At 42.3% G+C, this 23,129-nt stretch overlaps 1 protein-coding gene across 1 annotated transcript in view; it reads right to left on the bottom strand.

The window, feature by feature from the left end:
* Positions 1 to 23,129, bottom strand: part of RRP12 (ribosomal RNA processing 12 homolog) — a 1,805,151-nt gene that overhangs the window by 157,362 nt on the left and 1,624,660 nt on the right. Inside the window, exon 35 of the mRNA XM_044056239.1 lies at positions 5,719 to 5,800. Coding sequence (XP_043912174.1) covers positions 5,719 to 5,800 — 82 coding nt within the window. The remainder of the gene's footprint in view (positions 1 to 5,718; positions 5,801 to 23,129) is intronic.

Raw genomic sequence — 23,129 nt, 5'->3', positions numbered from 1 at the left:
ACAGATACTCCACCACAATCCCCATTGGGCAACTTAAAACTTTGGCGATACTGTGCCTCTTCATCCAGTTTGTGGCTGAAAAGGGTTCCCAGACCAATTTAATCTCTATGTTAAAGAAAATAACAAATACCAGTTAACTATAATCCAGATGATGTACCAAGGGTCATGGCTGAAAATGGACTGTGGTGCTTATGCGATCTAATGAAGCATCAATTGACCTTCTCTGTTGAAAGAGGAGCCAACTTCTTAGCCTAATTTTGCTGATAAGGGATGGGCTATTAATGGAATTCGTCTAGAAGCTTTTGCTTCTTCTACTGCCTTCAATTAAAGATCCATCTTGTTTGAACAATGAAGCTCACTTTCAGATTGGTGCCCTTGTACATTCTCTTAAGTAATCTTAAACTTAACTTCCTGTCCAAATAGCTGCCATAGCTTTGTGAAAATACTTGCAACAGAGGGTTTTCAACTACCATTACTACTGCTGTATCTTTCAGTGTTGCTTGGGAAATAACTGCAGGTGGGCATCAGTTCATTTAGGCTGAATTAGACAGATTTAGATATTCCCTGCATAGGGATGATCTCCCCCCTAACTCCGATGATGTCAAAAAACACAGCAGCTGGCACCATCTTCAGTCTTTTTTCTTGTGGCTAAGGTCATCAAAATACAGTCTCTCTCATTAGATCAAGTGAAGTTAATTTACAGCGCAAACTCTCAAAATACACTTTCACTGAAAAATGAAAACAAGCACACCTTTTGTTTACTTTCTAATTCTGTGTCTGTTGGTCCACTTTTAGTCATTTGATGAAATGCCAAAATTTCTTAAAGTCCTAAAGTATTCTTGCTATGGTCTAGTAGCCTCACACACCCACAACTCGGTTCCTCTTACTCCTCCAAAGCTGGGCTTATGATATTCCACAGGTCAATACACCATTAAACTCAAGGCCCTCCACAGCTTCTTCTAGTTAAGACTCCCCAAGAGTTTCCACTCCTGGTCTTGTAAAATCCCTGAGTGGTAAATAACTGCCCTTTTTTGGACTACTTGCCTTGCTTTCAGCACTATTTCCCAAGTAATTCAGGTTAAACTCTGCTACTATATGCTTTACTTTTGAAATGTGCTACTGCTGTCTTGTATGTACCATCACTAACCTCATGCCACATTATGTGGTGCATACACAGCACCACTCCCAAGATCTTAACCAGCTACTATGCCATGCAAAAAAAGTCTGATGAAATTTTGGTTATTCTTGGTAAGGCTGCTCTGAAATGCACTGTGCTAATCTGAAGTGGGCAAAATCCTGGGGAGCCAGTGATCGTAACACTGATCTGTAGCTGTGCAGAGTGGAACTAATCTAGACCTGGCAGGTGTTGCCTATCACTCAAGGCAGCTGTTTGTGTTTACTACATACCCCTAAAGTCAACTACTCTGTAGTATAACTGGTGCTAGTGGTGGAAGTCAAATCCCACGCTGCTGGTTCCATGTAAAATATTTTAGTAGTGATGAAGGAGTGAAAAGTTATTTGATGGCAGTAAAAGGGATTACATGCTGGTACATTAAACAAACTGAAAAGGGAAGAGGTTAAGTTACACGAGTACCCTTTTCCACTGGAGTGGAATGGCTTTCACTAATCATGTTCCCTTTTATGGATACATGTTACAAAATTTTCTTAGTTGGCAATTCAAAAGTAATGTAAAAAGATCTGTAGGGCACCCTATTTTACATTCAAATTGTTCAAGACCTTTTAGTCCAGCTTCCGTTGCTGGAGATTGGGGTGGACATGCGAAGTTACTATCAAAATAAGTTGAGCTGAAGGGATGTAAAATGCCATACTGCAGTCATTCTTAGACAGTACGGAATAAGAACATACACTTCTCACCTGCTGATCAGCTACATGACTATGGTGTTGCTTTAGGACCACTTTCAGGATAGCTTCCAGGTTGCTTTGAATATACTGAGTCCACAGACTTTTTGGCAGTTAAGCTCAAGGCCTATTAGCCTTCAAAAAGCTTGACTGCTGCAACCTTGTGCTATCCCCTTCTTCTCATACTAAGAATATTTCTGAAGGAAGTTAATGAACTACATCAATAAACTGTAAGGTGAGACTCCGTTAATAATATTGAAAAGCAACATGTAACACGTCTTCCATTTTTTCCACTACTATTTTTCTTTTTTTTGGTTACTTTTAGGTGTTTCAGTCTATTACTTTCCTCAGCAGTGCATTCAATGCATATACTTCCAAAAAGAACAGCATCAGACACTAAAAGACTACACAAGGGTCTTCTTTTAGTAATACACAATGAGCAGAATATGTTCGCTCCTGAAGCCTGAATAACAAGTTTTCTAGCTTTATGATTTTTCCAATAAGGAAACATTGCATTTTTCAAGTTTTTAGGTAGCTTGTTCAAAAGGTCATTCAATAACAGGTCAAATCAAAGCTGTAAGCTGGAATAATGACCTCTCCTGAATGACAAAAAATGCCTTTAAGAATTAACAGGGTTAGAGAATGCACTTCTGACTTCGGCAGACAGATGCTGGTCAAGGTTTAACCTGCTGTCTGCTAGTGAAAATACATCTTTAATGATGATATCTTTTTATATAATTTGATCATTTACTTTTTTAGTCCTAAGCGATAACCTTTTATCAAATGTCATGCTGCTACTTTCCTTGATATTAAAAATGAGGTCATTACTAATGCAGCAGGTGTGTATTTTTGTAGACCTTCTTCTATAACTTCATTGTCTAAATAATCATGTTATTTAGTTTGCAATCATCACCGTATAGGATTATCCACTTAAACTTTTTCACCTTCATATCTGAAGTGAGAAGTCCAAAAGGAAGTGTCCCCAATAGAGACCCTCTGGGGCATCACTGGTAACTTTTGTTAGAACAGAAAGAAACCCTTGCTGTATCCTGTTGATAAGCCAGTGTTCTATCCACTGAACTGCTTATGGATTGACTTTTAATGCTTACAATTACAAATTATTTCCTTATGTGGAACAATGTCAAATGCTTTAGCAAAAACTGTAGTATGCACCTTCAGCCCATCATGAAGTGCAGCTATTACCTCTTCAAAGAATACCACAATATTCAAAAGAATCTCCTCTGAACAAATCACTGTTCTATATCTATTGGCAGCAATTCCTGTGTCATTTTGGATAAACCCCATTATGATCCCTCAGTAAGTTTACACATCGGTCAGGCTGAAGTGTCTAAAACTGTCAAGAGTTTGATGCAATTCTTTGTGAAATTACACACTAAAGCAATCTCTTGCAGCATAGATCAGAGATGTGTCGGCATGCTAACATTTTGTTTAAGCTAACTGATATGAGTTTAGCAAGGTCTATCTTGACGTTTAAGAAGCTGCTATGCATGTTGCTTGGTCCCATGGAACTTGAGTTTTTAATTTTGTGTGTAACATCAGTTAAGGTTTGTACTTATACTAGAGATAGTGTACTCTAGGATAAGGTAAGCTAATATAGGTCTTCATTTACTGTAAAAGATTATTCAAAAATTTTCAGTAGGCACATTTGCTAAAACTGTGCTTGGAGATCAGTGTTTATTGACAATATGTTATATTCACTAATTACCCTTTAAGTTTTCTGATGCAATTAAAAATTATCTTATTTTTGCTTCTGTTTGGTTTGGTCCATTGAAAGCTGAATGGTTGGGGCCTACACTAATGGATGAAACCTTGGGAGTCAGAGATGAGCTTCCACCAAGCCATTAGTTTCACTGAAATTGAAGGTAGTCGTGGGCTACAGCTGTTGCTATTCATGTCAAGCTCACCACACGAGGGGACCACAGGACTGTTTCCGTAATAGGCTTAAGTATGACCCAGGCCTTTCTTCCACTTCTCTCACCTTCTGATGGTGCTTTAACAAACTGGAACAGAGTGTAAGCCCCTTCTGTCAAACCCCACTCTAGGAAAGGCCAGGGTGTTGTCCATGTTGTGGCTGCAGGTTAACAGACTGAATCTCATGCATTTATGGTATTCTTTCAAGTTGTTTTCCTCTACAAGGTACCAGACACAATGCCAATAAGGGTCTTGGGTCACAATTTTGTTGTCACAAGATAAAGGTCATTTTGCTGCTTTAGTCATCACAAGGAAACTGACTGCAAGTCAGGGATGAGATTCTAACTCTGCAAGTAGTACAAACTAAACCTGTGGGCTCAGTGAAAGCCATGCTGTCCCAGTAGAGTGATCAACATCAAAAGAATGCCTCATCATAAGGTACATGTAATCTTAATATGGGAGCTGCTGAGAAAAACTGAACTTGAATTGACAGAAAGATACAAACCAATCGTAGTTCCACCAAGCAAGGTTCCATATGTTGGATCTTACTAATTTTTTCACAGATTGACCTACAAGACAAACTTTCCAAAGGAGAAGTCGGCCTTTGAGGCAGGCTGCAGAACAGGAAAGGCTATTATCCTTCCTCATTTCTCAGAGGGACACCATGGTCTCATGGATACAGTGGTCTAAATCAGATTCACCACCTCAATAGGAGTCGAGGTTGACGGATGGACAGAGATATTCTTAAGCAAGACCCCAAAAGTGTTATTTTATGCATGTCTTGCTGTGGTTTCAAGCATCACCCACCTTCTCCAGTTATCATCAGAGTTGAACCTCTGGTACTTCTGACACTTTTCGACACTGATGTCCCTTGCTAAGCTATAACGATTACAACTATGTACATTGCAGCTGGTGATGAACTGACTGCAGGCAGACTCAGGAGGTTGCTGCTTAGTGTTGGAACTTTACTGTAAAGCAAGCTAGGACAGAGACCAAACTGAGTGACATACAAAAAAGAACTAAGGTACATACAGTTGGTTAAACACTGTGCACCACCTGGGTGTTTCAGACTGAAAGAACAGTGTGGGCAGCAGATCTTCAGGAAGGAATTCCTAGATGTCATCCACTGCAGTGAACCAAGTTAAGACCTAGAATTTTCAAGCAATACAGAAGATCTTACACTGTAGAATGAAAGAGAAAAATATCCTTCAGATGAATGAAGTCACTATAAGCAGAAAGGGTAACCACAGCCTGATACAGGATCATTTGCACATGAACAAAAAGACACTACAGAAAATGGAAGAGCATAACAGTGCAACATGTTGGGTACAAAACAACTGGATAATGCATCTCATGTCTGAAAACTTCACTTGAAGCCCCTAATATTCAAGATGGCCACACTGCGAGACTTTCTAATACATGACTTCTGGAAGGTAGACGCCAACACGATGGGCGTGTGTTGGTATTTTAGCATCCTTCAGAGAGACAGGTTCATGAATCCTGCACTCGATTACAGCAGTGCTAACAAACTGTACATTATGGCTTTCACTGTCAATACCTCTAAGGTTACTTCTGGGAAAACAGTCTAGATCATCAGGAGAGTGACCATATAAAAGACTCTTGACAAGGGCTTACAAATATTTTTTAAAAAGTGTTTGTGTGTCCCTAGGTAGCACCTTTATTGTCTACAAGATTTCCAGCAGCAGGAATACAGCATAAATCTCAAGTGACATTTCTTGAGGCAATACTCAAATTAGAATCAAATTAGTACTGAACCTGCTTGCAAATTTAAATGCTAGAAAAGCTTCTACAGTCTCAGACTGACCATTCATGAAACAGTTGTACCTATAATTCATCTCCACAGCCTAAACACATAGATTAAAATTTCAACAGAAAGCAGTGTCAGAACAGTGACAAAGCAGTTACCTTTATACTGGGACTGAGAATCTGTCTCCATCATTGCATCTTCATCAGCCTCTTCTCGCAACCCTTTTTTCTGAGGCTTTTTCTGAAAAAAATATTCAGAAATCATGTTTACATATACAAAGTAAAAATTGTTAAAACTACAGAACTTAGAACTAGATTCGACAATACAGCAGGTGACTCGCTGTATTCCATCTGTATCTCAAAGAAGTGGAACTCTCGTCCTTCCTGCTTTAGGCAAAATAGGAACTTATTTGAGCTGAAGCAATACTTGCACACCTATGGCTCTGCTGCTGTACCATCCTTGGCTAAGACCAGTCTAGCTAAACTTAAGCCCACATTTACATCCTCCATTATAACTTAATCTTCACATCTATGATACTTATTCCATATCTCTTCTCAGATACCTCTCTATGGTACCTAAACTATATTGCATAAACATCTTAAAATCCACCTCTTCTTACTAACCAGTCCTAATTACTGGTTGTAACCCTCCCACGTAGTTGACAGCCCCTGACCACAGCTAACATACTGTTTTGATATTATTCTCTTCTTAGGAACCTACTAAATTACTCTAAAGTATAAGATGCAGAACTACTCTGCCAGTTGCATATGACAAAGTATTACATAAGAACAAACTTGAGTATAACAAATTGTATCTACATCTTTGTATAATATTATACTACTCTACACTGCTACTTTTGTACTCCATTTGTGCTTCCCATTTTGTAACTGCACTGCATTACCTACGGTACTTTTATTGCCAACGTACGTAATCACTAATTGCATGTGAAGCTTTTCTCCCTGGGTCTTTGGTAAAAAGGGCTTCCATGCACAGCTGGAATTTCCTGGTAAACAAATGCAATACAAATAAATAAATACATAAATACATAAATAAATAACCTAACATTAAATTATCTTGCTGCATCTGTTGTATAAGGCAGTGAAGCTCTCCTGCAACATTAGAGGACATCAAAACTTTCTACAGACAGTCACATGACCCAAACTTGCCCTCAGACTGCAATCACCAACAGTTAGCTTAAGCACCTTACAAACAAGCTATGCAGATAAATGCACTGAAGTACAGATGAGTGTATGCTCTCGATAATCATGGAAGCTGAAGTAGAAGGATCACTGCTGCAGTACCATTCATAATGAATGGAAATTATTTGGCAAGTAAACATCCAACTATCTGGCCTGACTTCGACCTTTCCTATACTCCTCATGCAGGGCTTGCATCACTCAAACAGCAGACGTGCATCTTATATAAAGGATGAGATGTTTACGTCATTTTCAATTTTTTAGGCGACTATGGTGGTCACCAAAAATGTTTATTATGCATGAAAAGCAGGCTGTAAGCTTCTCACCCCAGGGACAGGAGGAGTTGAGAAGAAATGTGCACTTCCATGGGAAGATATGGTAAACTCCCAAAAACGACAACATTGCAATCACAAGAAACTGAAAGTAAGATGCAAGAAGGGAACCCCTGTTACAGTAGAGATCCTACTGCTCAGACATCAACTGCTATGGTGTTTACCATTCATACAGCTGCTGTCCATGACATTTACAATGTATGGGAAGAGTACTAAAGCACTTAGAGGGCGGCCACAGACGTAGGGAGGGGAAGCACAGATACACCATGAAACAGCAGGAGCAAAGCTTGCCCTGTTCCTGGTAAGAATGCCCGACTTAAAATGTCTATGGTGGGATGGTTAAGAACTACTTCACAGATGCACTGAGTTGAAACTTTCCTAAAAAGGCAACTATAGTAGCTGCTGCTCCTGTTGAATGTGCCTTAACCTACCCTTCTAATATTGTTTACTGATCAAAGCAGATAAAAGTGCAACAGGCCAGCCAGATGGACAAGGTATTTGGACATTGGCCTCCTCTGCTTACCTGGCATAACAGATAAACAGATTATCTGCTTGTCTGAAATCCTCAGTTCTGTCAATACAGTGCCACAGTTGACTGAGCACAACCTGCAGTACAGGGAGGTATTTCAACTGTATTCTGAGGAGCTGGAAAAACACTGGAAACTAAACAGACAGATGGAAGTATCAGTTCAAAACTCTACTTTAGCAAAGAGGAGGAAATGGTCTTGAGAAATGGTGCTCCGATTACCTACAACCAGATTCCTGAGCCTATAGGAAAACAAACCATGCTAGTCTTTCTGGAGAGTCACGTAAAGTACTCTACATAGTAAGGACAGCAAATTCTGCAATCCTCCCAGATGAAGTAATACCAACCAGAAAGAGACTCTTCCAAGGTGAAAAATTTATCTAGCTCAGAGTTTATTGGTTCAACTGGAATAAGCATTTTTTTCCAAGATAAAGCTGAGTTCTCACAGCAGAGGCACAGGCCTTCATGGGGCTGCAGACTGAAGACTAAAACTGCTTGACAGCAAGTAACAATGTCAAAGGGACTTCTAATGGCAGGCAGACAATAGAAAAATGAAATCTTGACTAAGCCATAGGAGTGAGGCCTCAGTTAACATGTATGCAAGTGCTACTTATTGCATGACTTGCACACTGCACAAAAAGAAAAACCTGGACCATTTTACTATAAAGGTCTTCCTAGTGTTTGGTTTCTGGCTGCCTTAATAAACACAAGACCTTTGGGTGGAAAGCAGTCCCAGTGTGGGATCAGAGTGCTATCTTCAGGATGCTAGCCTGAGTTACTTTAGGACAGTGTAAACCAGAGTTCCTAGCTGCTGGGAAAGAAGGCTGCATGGGAGGTAGAAATATGGGGCACCCTCTCTGTTGAGCTCCCTAAATAAAGACAACCAATGCTTTCTTGGTGTGACAGAATCATGGAGGCATCATCCAGCATTGCATTTTGTAGTACTCTCTATACAAAATTTAAGGGAAGAAAGGCATAAAGAATGCCTCTGTTCCAAGAAATGGAAAATGCACTTACAGCTAAGGCTCTTCTTGTGGGAATATTTGGGTCTGATGATTCTGTGAGGTGTAAAGGTCTAACCATGGTGTTCCTAGAATAAGGTTCATAGGTGTGTATTACGCTAATGACCACAAGGGCCTTTTTAAGCCTGGCCATCCATCTCAAACCTCTGACAACTTCTGCTACCCTTGAGAAGTGTAAGCAGAGGCTTAGAAGATGAACCACTTACAGGTTTGCTTGTGTCGATCAGGGAGACTGGTGCCAAACAAGAGATGAATTTCCTGTTCCCCATCCAATTGTACAAGTTACACTTGAATTGGATTACGGAGGAACACTGCTTCAAATCGATGGGGAGCTTGTTTCAGAGAAGGGGTCGTCTCTGGAATACTTTCCTGTCTCTCCAGCAGGTCCTATTTATATCACAAGCAAAGATTAAGCCTTTAGAATGGGTAATTCTAGTGCTGTTTTGCAGATATACAGGTTGTCCATCAGGGTGGGGGTCTAACAATGCCTTGTATGCCAGGCAGAGATCTCTCAACAGCCTGTTGGAGGCAGAATACAGGGATAGGGTCTTGAGGGGGTCTGCATAGGATGTGCTACTTATGCTCTGTATTCTTTAAGTGATGAAACTCAATGGACATTCCAATTGTTGGATGTGCCTGGTAAGGTACATACCAAAGGGAGCATGGTACTCAATATCGCTGATAAATGCTGAATACAGTGGGACAATGACCTCTCCTTGGACCTAGTTGCCATACCTTTGTTTATAAGCTGCACAACATAGAATGATTTATTCACTGCTGTAGACATGTGATGATCATGGGCTAGATTTGTGTGCGTGCATGTCCAAGTCTCTGAGTACTGGGTCAACTCTTAGGAGTGTTATCAGTATGACCGTCACAAGGGATAAATGACTTCCTACAGGGTACTATTACGCATTTCTTGGCATTTAGTTTTAGTCCATGTCTCTGACACCAGTTATTTGTGTCAGCCCTTACCAGAGAGCACTTATGTCAGTGCAGGATTCTATGACTGCTCCTAACTTGCGATTATCTGCAAATTTACTCAGCCAGAGGCCAATGACATTGGCTTTGATTTCAGAGAAGTAAATACCAAAATGCAGTCTCAGGATCGAAAAGGTAAGCTTATGGGAAAACCTATAGTTTCTACTTCTGGGAGATAAAGGTGATCTGTTCAGATGGTCTGGCAGGCCAAAACATTCCACAGTTGTTGGATATAACAGCCCACAGATAAAGTTTCTGCTGTAATACCAGATCTCAAGCTATCATGACTATCCTAAACAGGTGATAAGACTGCATGCCATCTTACTCAATGCAACACACAGGCATAGAGCGGTCTGCAAACACCTGAAGGGCTTTGGGTTACAGAAGGACTGGTGTGAAGATTTATATAAATTATGGCTAGCACCTCCTTGAGAGTGACATGCCTTTTGTGCCCCTGTTCCACGTCCCTTACACTCATGGAGATCTTGTACACACTTCCCTAGGCTAAGTCAGAAATGTCTGAGGTCGGGGTGTGGCTCCAGTTGGGCTCTAGACATGGCATCCCTGAGTTTGATGTCACCTCAGCCATCCACCGTCAGAATTCCTTGTGACTGAAGCTGAAGAATCATAATTGCCTTTTCCAGAGATGGTAGTAAAAATGGAAATAAATAAAGCCATACTGCTCTACTAACAGAAATCCCTGAAACACAGAGGTGATGTGCTAACTTTAACTAGACTAACCTAGGTTTTACGGTTACTTGAGTTTTTGGACTAACAGTTCTTAGTCAGGAGTAAATAATTTCCTGACATTAGACTGTTTTATAACCCATTTGTGTCTAGAAAGACAGAACATAGTGCAGTACTTAATTCCTGCTGATTAACAGAAAGACTGCGAAAAATATCAGTGTGAAAAAAAAAGTGTGTGTGTGAAAAAGCATTTCAGTAAACTCAGATAATCAGGACCACAACACATGTAGACAGAGTCTGTAGTGCCTATGCAGGCACATTTAAAAACTTGCCATCTTGAAAGAATGAGTCATACATAACCTGTCATAAAAAGTGGAGGCTTTCTCAGAATAATGTGGTAGAACATGCATTCATTACAGACAAAATAAAAATGCTTGGCATAAATTATCTATCCCAGCACTTAATGAGAAAATACATTACAATCTTACAGATATGCTGAAAGATTAGTTGGAAGAATGATTAAATCCAGAAAAGGAAAACAAAGTTGTAGTTTATATCAATAATTACAACAAGGTTAGCAGATACTGCACTGTACAAGTTAGAACAGTAAGCTATTGCTGTTTCTACCTTTATGAATTACAATTTGTAAAGTATTGTTGTGTAAATAAACTTACCATAACAATAGATGCTTGAAAGTTCACTGCTGCAGTAGCCTACGCTTTATGGGTTATATTCTGCATAGGTTAAAACAGTTGGCCAGCTTCCAAATCTTCAGGACACCTTCCAAGTGCCCTAACAGTCAGCCAACTCGAGCTGAGCCGGCTAAAAGACAGGTTTGGCTGCAGAGACCTTCAGAACTTTCATATCAACTGAGACAGGGACCTGAGCCCCGAAAAGGCATTGCTAGGAATAACAAAAAGCAAATGTCCACACCCTGGCATAAAAATACACCAAAAACAAGGAAGTAAGGAAGGAGTAGCTACTACAGCAGTGATCATTCAAACATCTATTATTATGGTAAGTTTACTTACATAATTGTGCTATGCTCTTCATACCGATCCCTGCTACAGAAACCTAAGCTATATGGGCAGATTACTATAGTGAACAACAACTGAGGGGTGGAAAGGGAAGGGTCCAGGAGTACCTGGAGAATGCCCTTAGCGAAGCCTGACCAAGACCTGGAGAAGGAATCTAACTTGCAGTGTTTTCTAAAAGTACAAAGGACCAAATTGCTGCTTCCAGAATATTTAGTCCAACCCTTTCCAAAAAGTCAAAGATGAAGCCATGGCCCTAGCAGAATATCCCCTGACCCTGACTGGAATAGTTTTATTGTGGCTGGAATAACACACAGTAACAGAAAGAAAACCACTTTGAAATCGTCTGTTTTGATACTCCATTTTTCTTACCTTCACAACAAATAAACAACTGATAGGAAGTTCTGAAAGATTTTGTTCCGTCTAAACCCTGATACCACTTTAGGCATAAAAGGATTAGCTCTCAAAGAAAACCTGTCTACGTGGAAAATGAGATAAGGTTGACTCACCATAAGTGCTTCCAACTCAGATACTCTTCTTGCAGGAGTCAAAGCAATGAATAAAACTGCTTACCATGTTATATGACCCACAAGTCAGTCAGATTAGCTGGTTTAAATGGAGCAATCGTTAGCTTCTCTAACAAAATTAAGATCCAAGGAGAAATCACATGTTTTCTTGGAGATCTCTTATGCAATACTGCTTTTAAAAACATTTTGATATTAGAATGCCTTGAAAGAGAGGGATGCATGGGCAGATATGCTGAAATAGCAGAAAAATGAACCGATACACTGGCCCAACGCTTCCTGAAATTAATCAATTCCTATGCCCTGGACCAGCTCATTCTTACCCCCACTAGAGGAAGCAACATCCTTGACCTGGTTATTACTAACATGGACAACTGTTGCTCTACACCAATAGTCAATTTCTTCCTGGTTAGATCCAACCACAAACTAATCACCATGGAAATCTACATTCTCACCCACACCCCCAAGCAAAGGTAACTACCACGAAAAACTTCTCCAAAGCTGACTTTGGGCTCCTAAAAACAGAGGTGGCTAACTTCACGGTACCCATGTCAATGGAAAACAGATGCACGACTACCGAATCATACACCATGGCACTGTACGAACACATACATAAATGCATGGAACTAGCCATACCCAACAGAACCAAGATGCTCTCCTCCAAAAAAAGGAAGCCAATCTGGTGGTCCACTGCCATTAGTAAACTCTACAACAAAAGGAAGAAACTGTTGCAGAAAAAGGTGAAGTCCCAAGACTGGAAAAACTCCCTTATTAGCCTCAACAAAAAGTTGAGATCCCTCATCAAAACCTCTAAAAGCTAGCTAAGAAGGCAGAATTGCAGCAGACACTAAAAAACAACCACAGAGCCTTCTACAGTTGTATCAAGAGTCTCCTCGGCAATACCACGGTTTGCTCTGAGTTACTGCACAATGGTACCTCCTATACTGAGCCAAACAGATATTGTCAACATATTGGCCGTGCCAACTTTATTAGTCTCTCTTCCCTGAAGGAACACTCACAATGCCGGAGGAATTCCGGTCACCCAGCATTACTACATTACAGGTTAAAGCTGTACTGTCCAAGGCCAAGAATACAGCTTACATGGGACCAAACAATAACCCTGGATGTGTTCTACATGAACTACAAAGTGAACTGGCAACACATCTGTGCGCCCTGTTTAATCACAGCCTCACCTCAGGCTTTGTCCCTGCTGAATGGTGCACTGCTACAGTCATCCCTCTCCATAAAGGGGAAACGACTACAGACCCTGGGAATCATCTCCCCATTAGCCTGACGAGTCTGATATGCAAGGCTATGGACCACATCATCATGTACCTAATTAACAAGGATATAGGGAATCTCCAAACTCTAGATCCCATGCAGTTTGGTTTTGTGAAAGGTAGATCATATGCCTGCTCAACCTGGTTGACTTCTTTGAGTCAGTCACCAGAGCTGTGGATGAGGGCAAGGCCATTCATACAGCCTACCTCGATCTGGCCAAGGCCTTTGATACCATTCCCCACTCAGGAATTACTGATAAACTCACCAAACTAGGCAACCCCTATATCACTAGGAGGGTTGCAAATTGGCTCTCAGATAGAACCCACAGTGTGAAAGTAGCTGACTCCAAGTCAGACTGCTGACCAGCCACAAGTGGAGTCCCACAGAGATTGGTCCTGGGTCCTCTCCTGTTTGGCATCTACTTCTTAGAAGTCCAGGCCAGCAAAGAGGGACTCTGGATGACCACATTCGCAGGCGACTGCAAGCTGGGAAACATTATTAACTCCCCAAGTGGTGTAGACATCCTACAAAAAGGCCTCACTGAGACCAATGACTGGTGTTGAAACCATGGTCTTAAGCTTAATGCCAAAAAAATGCATCATCTCCTTTGGGAAAAACTCAGTTCCCACTAATTACCACACTGATGGGAGCCCACCGAACACTGAAGGCATTATAAGAGATCTGGGGACATAGGGTGACAGCAACCTCTCCTTCGACCACCACATTGCCACTGTGGTCAGTAAGTCCTTCTGTGTGGCACATCTCATTACCAAGAGTTTTGCATCCAGGAAGAAAGAAGTCATCTCTCTACTCTCCCCTCATTAGGCCAATCATGAAGAATAATGCCCCATTTGCCATGTACCTCACTAGACAAATGCAACAGGTAGAAAGGCCACAAAAGTACCTCACAAAGAGGATCCTAGGCCTTAACCACATGTCCTACATGGACAGACTCAAAAAACTCCAGCTATTCTCTGTCTCATATAGTCTACTAAGAGGCAATCTCTGCTTGACTTACAAAGCCACGTCTGACCCAGCTCTGTTAGAAATGCTACATCTAAAGAAATTCCAGTCTCTCCACACCACATGGTCCAGAGACCTCAATCTCATTACCACAATCAAAAGGACAGGTTCATGACCCAGAGACTGTCCATGCTCTGGAACAGACTTCCCAATCCCATACATGTCAAGCAGAGCACCTCGAGGAATCTTGATGAGTGGATGGGAAATAGAGAGTTCACCCCGGGGATCACTCCAGTGGCTCTACCTGATAAAGGCACTGGGAACTAACATCAGGTGGCACAATGCCAGGGCACGTCTACGGGTTAGGCTTGTAAAGGCTCCAGGGCCATTAGCCTAGTACACACCTATGAATTTATGAACCTGATGGACAAGTAATGAAGGCCACAGGAAAGTAACTCACACAAATACTGTAAAACAAGAGAACAATTAGCCCTATATAGATGCTGGTTGTTGCTGGCACCAACTAGAAAGATGTTTTTTTATTTGCTTACATATGATTTCCTAGTAGCAGGCTTTCTTGCTTCTATTAGTATATGCTGCATCATCATCTTCTTTCGGCTACTCCCATTAGGGGTCGCCACAGCAGATCAACTGTTTCCATTTCTTCCGGTCCTCTGCATCTTGCTCTGTCACACCAACCACCTGTATGTCCTCTCTCACCACATCCATAAACCTTATCTTAGGCCTTCCTCTTTTCCTGTTACCTGGCAGCTCCATCCTCAGCATCTTTTTCCCAATATACTCTGCATCCCTCCTCAGCACATGTCCAAACCAACGTAATCTTGCCTCTCTGGCTTTGTCTCCAAACCTTCCAACCTGGGCTGAGCCTCTAATATACTTATTCCTAATCCTGTCCATCCTCGTCACACCCAGTGCAAATCTTAACATCATCAACTCTGCCAAGTCAAGCTTGGACTCCTGCCTTTTTGTCAATGCCACTGTCTCCAACCCATATAACATAGCTGGTCTCACTACCCTCTTGTAGACCTTCCCTTTCACTCTTACTGGTACTCGTCTGTCACAAATCACTCCTGACACTCTTCTCCACCCACTCCATCCTGCCTGTACTCTCTTCTTCACCTCTCTTCCACACTCACCATTACTCTGAACTGTTGATCCCAAGTACTTAAACTCATTCACCTTCGCCACCTCTACACCCGGCATCCTCAGCATTCTTCTATCCTCCTTCTCATTCACACATATTCTGTCTTAGTCCTGCTGACCTTCATTCCTCTTTTCTCTAGAGCATATCTCCACCTCTCCAGGGTCTCCTCCACCTGTTCCCTACTCTCACTACAGATCACAATGTCATCTGCAAACATCATAGTCCACGGGGACTCCTGTCTGATCTAGTCTGTCAACCTGTCCATCACCATTGCAAATAAGTGCTCTTTCCTGGCATGAAACCATACTGCTGATCACTAATCATCACCTCCCTTCTTAACCTAGCTTCCACTACTCTTTCCCATAACTTCATACTGTGACTGATCAGTTTAATCCCTCTGTAGTTACTACAGCTCTGCACATCACCCTTATTCTTAAAAATCGGTACCAAAACACGTTTTCTCCATTCCTCAGGTATCCTCTCACTTTCCAAAATTTCATTAAACAGTCTAGTTAAAAACTCCACTGCCATTTCACCTAAACACCTCCATGCTTCCACAGGTATGTCATCTGGACCAACAGCCGTTCCGCTTTTCATAGCTATCCTTACTTCCTCCTTGCTAATCCACCCACACTTCATGATTCACTATAGTATATGCTGCATGTTCTCAGTAAACCACTGCCAAAAGGTATTAAGCTCCCCCATCATCCAGGCAGTCAGCTGTAGTAGTTTGGGTTTGGAATATACCAAAACACCTTTGTTCTTGTGTAAGTAGATTCAGTCTGCGAGGAAGCTTGTGGTAACTGCCCCTGGCCAATTTCAAAAGAAGTGAAAATCAGTGTTGCCTGGGGAAAAAGGGAGTCTCCACAATGACCTTGGGGAATTCCTCCTGAATATTCAAAAGTACCCAGGATATCAGTGGAAGAGGTGAAAAAGCATACAGGAACATTCCTGTTCAAGGAAAAGAAACTGCATCTGTTTCCAGGCCTTCTTGCCGGAAGCCCTGGAGAAGAATTTTTGCCAGCTGATTGTTCAGAAAGGAGGCAAAATGGTCTACTTTAAAAACTCTCCACAGATGGATCAAATCATTGAAGATCCCTGATCTATTTTCCATTCATAAGGGTCGGGTTTGTACTGCTCAGCTTGTCTGACACAATTTTGCACTGACAGAATGCAGGAAGCCTATACAGTGAGATTGTGCTGTAAAACTTTATCTTATGCTAACATGGCTAGTCTGCATAGGGGTTAAGACCTGGTCCTCCCTCGCTTGTTTATGCACCACATCACTGAGGTGGCTTGTTTTTTTTGACTTTTCCCAGTTAGGGGTCACCACAGCAGAACTCCGGTCCGCTAATGACTGGCAGTAGATTTTTATGGTGCCAAGTTGCCAGCCCGACGCCCAACCTTCAGTGGAGGCACACTCATTCACACATGTCTTTCGAACGCCACTCGACCGTGGGGAGGACATGCAGACTCCACACAGAATGCACTCCAGCCAAGAATCAAACAGAAGAACCTCTTGCTGTGAGGCAACAACACTACCGCTACACCAACACGGCTTACTAACCACATCACTGAGGTTCTGGGGACCAGAGGTGATTCAGAAACTTCAGTGCCTTGATAAGGACAAGTATCACTTTCACATTTATGTGCTTGCTTTTGTCCATTGTCTGAGATACCTAGCACATTTATTCTCCCCTGACAGTGGTCCCCAAGCAAAGTCTGAGGAGTCTGTGGTGAATGACTTCTTGAGGAGAAGGACAGACCTGAATTCATGGATATTTGATATCTAAATCAAATGATTTCTCTTTTCACAAATCCAAGAATTGGAATCTGAACAGATAGGAGTTGATGCTGGGACCAAACAGAATTCAGATAACATTGTATCTTTCTCATGTAGCGTCCTGACAGAGGTATTGTGAGAATCACAGATACTATGACAGTCAGAATCCACCTGTAACAGAAATCTGAGTGGAAAACCCCCAAAATAGATCTAAACATCTATTTTTTTCTGTGGAAGCAAAGCTCCTTGCACTAAGCAGACATCCCAGGAATATAATCCTGTGTGATGGAATCAAAAAAGACGTCTGTATGTTCTCTTGTAATTCCAAACTGCATAGATCCATCTCTCACTCAACTAAAACATTCCTGTTACTTTGAAAAAAGACTGCAAAGATAAGCAAGTCATCTAAATATGGAAAAAATGATTGATACCCTGTAGCCTGCAACAGGCAATAACTGAAGGTGGACACTTTTTGAACACTCTTGGAGAAGTGGATAGCACAAAGGGCAAGGCAGACAATGTGACCCAGACACACACAACCTTAAGAAATGTCTAAAGTCTGGATGAATAGGAATGTGATGAGCATCTTTTAAATCTAAAGTTACTAAAAATCTCAAACGAGGAAGAAGGGGTAACAGGTTGCAAAGTGAAAGCATTTTAAACTTGGGCACCATCAGATACTGGTTTTGTAAAGAAAGGTCCAGAACTGGTCTCCAGGCATTTTCTTTTTTTTTTTTTTTTGCACCAAAACAATCTTGAATAAACCCTCTTTCCCAGCTGGGAAGGAGGACTGTTTCTATTATCTGCTGAGAAAGAATGTGATGGACAGAAGAGAGAAGACAGGTTTAGTCTGGTGGATGTGGAATAATTCCCTGGAAAGGAGGGCTTTCTTCCTTCCGCCATCTGTAACCCTGATGAATCAATCTCAGGGCCCATTTGTCTGAAACACTCTGCTGCCAAAGAGAAATGGAAAGTCGGACTTTCTGGAAGGAATACGGGATTACCAGGGTGGGAGCAAGGGACATGGTTTCTTACACAGTCATTCTGACTTATTCGACTGTCCTTCGTTCTCGGGTGGGGGGTGTTCCTGCTTTCATTTTGGAACTTATTTGCCATTATTTTTTTAAACACCTGCTTACCAGCATTTTGCTGAAACTGTATTTTGTTCCTTGTCAAAACTGGATGAGGGAGAATATAAAATCCATTGGAAAATTTGAAGACGGAGGGATGAAAAATCTGAGATTCCCTTTATCACTTTACTCCTCATCACATTTTGATAACCTCTGCAACTGAGGGGGGTCTTAAAACCTAAACCTCTATCCAAAGGAGAATTTAACATCAATTTTTTTCATCTTCTGGCAGGCTCTGAAAAGCAGCCAAGCAAACTTCTTCAACATAGTACCAATGGCAATAACCCTGAATGCAGTATCTACAGAGTCACATACACACTTTAATGAGTAGTGATCTGTGGAACTGAAGAAATTAAACCACACAAAGCAGATTTTCCTTATAAGAGGGAATTTTGGAAAGAGATTTACTTTTGGATCCTTTCTGCTGCAGAAGTTAACAAAAAAGGAGTAAGCTGATAAAGGGAAGCTCATATTTTTCATCCCTCAATTTCACAAAAATTCAGAATAAACTAACACGTGAGCCTGACTATTCAAAATTCCAAAAATTAAAGCAGAAGCATGCACTTTTTTCATAAACTTGTCAACTGTTTTACCATACTTGCCAGACAAGGAAGGATTAGAATTAAAAAGAAATTATGTACTCACCATAACATTCCATGTTGTTAGTCCATCTCATCCTTCATTTTTATGTATGGGTTCGGAGCCAATCCTGGGCTCCGACTCGGCCGATAAGCTCAAAGACTTCTGGCTGGCTCGTGGCTAAGCAGGTATCCCATAGTGCACCAGTACAAACCCCAGATCTTGTTTGCTGCTCACTAGAAGAAATAACCATAACAGTCAAACCAATACTAAAGGGGCTCCAACCAAAGATAACCAAAATATTAATATCTCTAGATTCTTCCAGGATGGGGGCAGGAGGATGGGTTGGTAAAAATGAAGGGTGAGATGGACTACCAACATGGAACGTTATGGTGAGTATATAACTTCTTTATGTTGTGTAGTCCAATCTCACCTTCATTTTTACGTATGGGGCAGCGTCCCTAGCACCTTATTCTTGGGTGGCTCGCTGGAAAATACTTCTGAGCACCGTGGAGCCAAAGGATGCTCTACCCCTAGAAGCTAAATCCAATTTGTAATGTGTAATTAAAGTGTGAGGGGTAGCCCATGTAGCTGCTGCACAAATATCATCAAGTGGGACCCTGACTTGAAAGGCTGCAGAGGTAGACAGAGACCTGGTAGAGTGAGCCTTGATCTTGAAGGGTAAAGGTCTGTCCTCAGAACTGTAGACAAAGGCTATGCAACTGGAAATCCAATTAGATAGTGTTACTTTAGAAACTGGTAAGCCAAATCTGGATTCAGAAAAGGAAATTAATAGTTGATCTGATTTCCTAAACTCCTTGGTCCGATGCAAATAAAAACGTAGTTGTCTATGAACATCTAAGATTATGAAACCGATATTCAGCTCCATTACAGTGATTAGGGAAGAAAACTGAGAGTTCTATGGATTTATTTAAGGTGGCGTGGGAACAAACTTTGGGGACAAAGGAGGGGTTAGTACGCAATGAGACTCTGTCTTTATGAAAGATCAAATAAGGTGGCTTAACAGACAAGGCTTCTATCTCTGATACCTGTCTAGCTGATGTGATAGCCACCAAAAACAAAGTTTTCCAAGACAAAAATTTCAATGAAGATGATTGAGAAGGTTCAAATGGGGAAGATGTCAGTTTGGACAATACAAAATACACAAAATTTAAATCCCAAGAAGTCACAGGTTCTCGGAGAGGTGGCCTCAACAGAGTGGCTCCTTTCAAAAAGGTCTTGCATAGTTTATGAGACATTAAATTGGTATCTGGAAACCCTAAATGGAAATGAGAAATAGCCGCCAATTGAACCCTGATAGTGGCAGATCCTTGCTGAAAAAGCTCGGGGGAGAAATTCCAAAATCACAGGGATAGAAGCAGTGTAGGGATCTACATTCATTTTCTGTGCCCAGATAGAAAATCTTTTCCATTTACTGCCATATAGTCTCCTAGTTGAAGGTTTATGGGAGGACATAAGAATATGTGACACTGAGGAAGATAAATCGTGAAGCCTGACTAGAGATGGAACTGGAGCAGCCACACTGTCAATTTGAGGGTGTGGATTGAGGGATGTAGCGAACCTGACATGCGAGTCAACAGATCTGGAGCTGGGTCCAGAATCTAAGTATCGTTCAGGAGAAGAGGCTCGAGGAAGGGGAACCAAACCTGACGAGGCCAGTAAGGAGCAATGAGGATTAACTTGCATCCCAGCCGTCAGGCTTTCTGAATCACTTTGGAAATGAAAGGAAATGGAGGAAAAGCATACAGAAGACCCAGGGGCCAATCGTGAACTAGAGCGTCTCTGGGTGTCTCCCCCAGAGGGGGAATGAGGGAAAAATAGCTGCTGCATTTGGCACTGATTGGACTGGCAAAAAGGTTGCAGCAAGGCTGTCCCCATTTGCGGAAAGTCTCTTCCGCGGTTTCATGTTTCAGAGACCACTCATGAGGCAGTAGGATCGCCCACTTGAGCTTGTTGGCTATCACATTGGTCGTCCCTGGAATGTGCGTTGCAACCAGAAAGCACTGGGAAGAAATCGCCCATTCCCAAACTCACATGGCCTCTCAACAGAGTGGGTAAGATCTGGTACCACCCTGTTTGTTGATATACCAAACTACCGACATGTTGTCTGATTGTATCGCAACAGTCCCTAGAGGAAGAAGGTCTTGAAGTGCTTGCAATGTCAGCAGCACCGCCCTCATCTCCAGAACACTGATATGCAGGTGAGCCTCATGTTCTTGCCAAGTGCCTTGGACAGTCCTGCCGAGATAATGCCGCCTCCCCCATCCGATGTGGGAGGCATCCGTGGTCACAGTGGCAACGGGTTGGGCAGGAACAAAGGGGACGCCTGTCAACTGGTTGGGTGCTATCCGCCAAAGGAGGTGGTCCTTGCATAATTCCGTCAGCAGAATAGGGTGAGTCAGCAGAAGATATTGGAAGGACCACTGGGAAGACAGAAGCCACTGGAGAATTCTCATGTACAACCTGGCTAATGGTACTAATAGGATGGTGGATGCCATAGTCCCAAGGAGATGAAGAACCCACTTTGCTTTGACCTTCCGCAACGGGAGAAAACGTTGAATTTGAAAAATTAAATTTTGTGCCCTTTAGGCAGAAAGACGAGCTGTCATGTTCACTGTGTCTACCTCTGCGCCTATCAAAATCACAGACTGATAGGGCAATAATGCAGATTTTTCCCAATTTATGGAGATCCCTAATTAAGCACAAAGTTGAATAGTGGCGTCCCTGTTTTGGAGAAGTAGATGCCTGGTGGGGGCGGTCAGGAGCCAGTCATCCAAATATGAAAACACCTGGAATTCCTGACATCTCAGGTGAGCTGTCACTACTGACATGCATTTGGTGAACACCCTGGGGGCTGGGGTGAGACCAAAAGGCAGAGCACAAAACTGATAGTGACTGGCTCCCAGCCGGAAGCATAGATGGCTCCTGGATGCCTTGTCCATTTTTATATGGTAGTAGGCATCCTGGAGATCTATTGAGCACATCCAATAGTCTTTCCCCAAGAAAGGGAGTATCGACTGTAGTGTTACCATCCAAAATTTGTCCTTCCTCACGGATTCGTTTAACCTGCTGAGGTCCAAAATTGGCCTCCAGTCTCCCGTTCGTTTTGGGACTAAAAAGAACATGGAGTAAGTTCCGGATCCTATCTGGTCTGCTAGGATGGATTGGATGACTCTTTTTAAGAGCAACTTGTTGATCTCCACAACTGCCTGATCCCCAAGATTGGGTGGTACATCTGGGATCTTCTTGGGAACAAACGGTGGAAGGGAAAAGGGTATGATATAGCCTCTGGTAATAACTCTTTGTACCCACTTGTCTTGGGTTATACTTAGCCAGGCTTCTGAATACAAAGAAATGCGACCCCCGACCGGCCCCAGAGAAACGCAGTCGGGCCCCATATCAGGAGCGCTGATAAGACCGTCCCCAAAAGGAATCACGACCTTGTTGGTATTGCGGACCGCCCCTGCCTCTAGGGCGATGTCTCCCATTTCCTCCTCCTCCTCTGCCTCTGAAGGAGGGTTCACCCTGTATGTCTGGAAAGACCCTCTGGGACTTCTTGAACCACATGTTACCGCCCCTTTGACCTATAGGGTATGGTCCAGAGGGAACAGTGAAACGTACTCCCATGGCAGACAGCGTCTTTCCTTCTTGCTCACACCGTGTGTGTGTGTCCTTCACCTTAGATCCAAACAATGAGGAACCATTAAATGGGGCGTTGGTGAAAGTGGACTAGAATGGCTCTGCAAAATTACACAAGCGCATCCAGGAGTGACAACTTAGGCCAACTCCTAAACCAGCTGCTCTACTCGCTCCATCAGCCACAAGGAATAAGCCGTATGGAGGAGTTAACCATAGAATGTAAGGTGGACAACTGAGCAGAAATCTTGTCAGGGACTCCCTCAGTACATGTACCCTGTATAGAATCTCCTAACTCCTTGAGGAGATCCCTCTGCAATCTCGTGAAGTGAGAGAGCTAGTTCAATGATCGAAGAGTAAAAGCTGCTGAACTAAAGACACACTTCTCGTACCTGTCCATCTGTTAGATTCCTTATTCGGCGGATGGACAGAAGTTGTTGTTTCAACAAGCTCCTTCTTAGTGGCCGCTGCCACCACCATGGCATCTACGGGGACACCTTTGGACAAAAATTCTTTATCTGGGGGGGCAGAAAGAAATGTGTCGGGTCTCTGAGGGGCTGGCTCCATGGCATCAGGAGTATCCCCCACACCTTTCGACTAACTAAATCTATCAGTTCATCAAAAGGTGGAGACACCCAAGAGGCAGAAGGTTGAGACCCAAAAGCCTTCAGGTACAAAGACTTTTCATCAGAAAGGTTGACAGTGGGCC

Source organism: Protopterus annectens, chromosome 14.part0 (genome assembly GCF_019279795.1).
Source record: "Protopterus annectens isolate FY-2018-M chromosome 14.part0, PAN1.0, whole genome shotgun sequence".
Taxonomy (NCBI): domain Eukaryota; kingdom Metazoa; phylum Chordata; order Ceratodontiformes; family Protopteridae; genus Protopterus; species Protopterus annectens.
The sequence above is the reverse complement of the archived record's forward strand: the minus strand, read 5'-3'. Positions and strand labels throughout refer to the sequence as shown.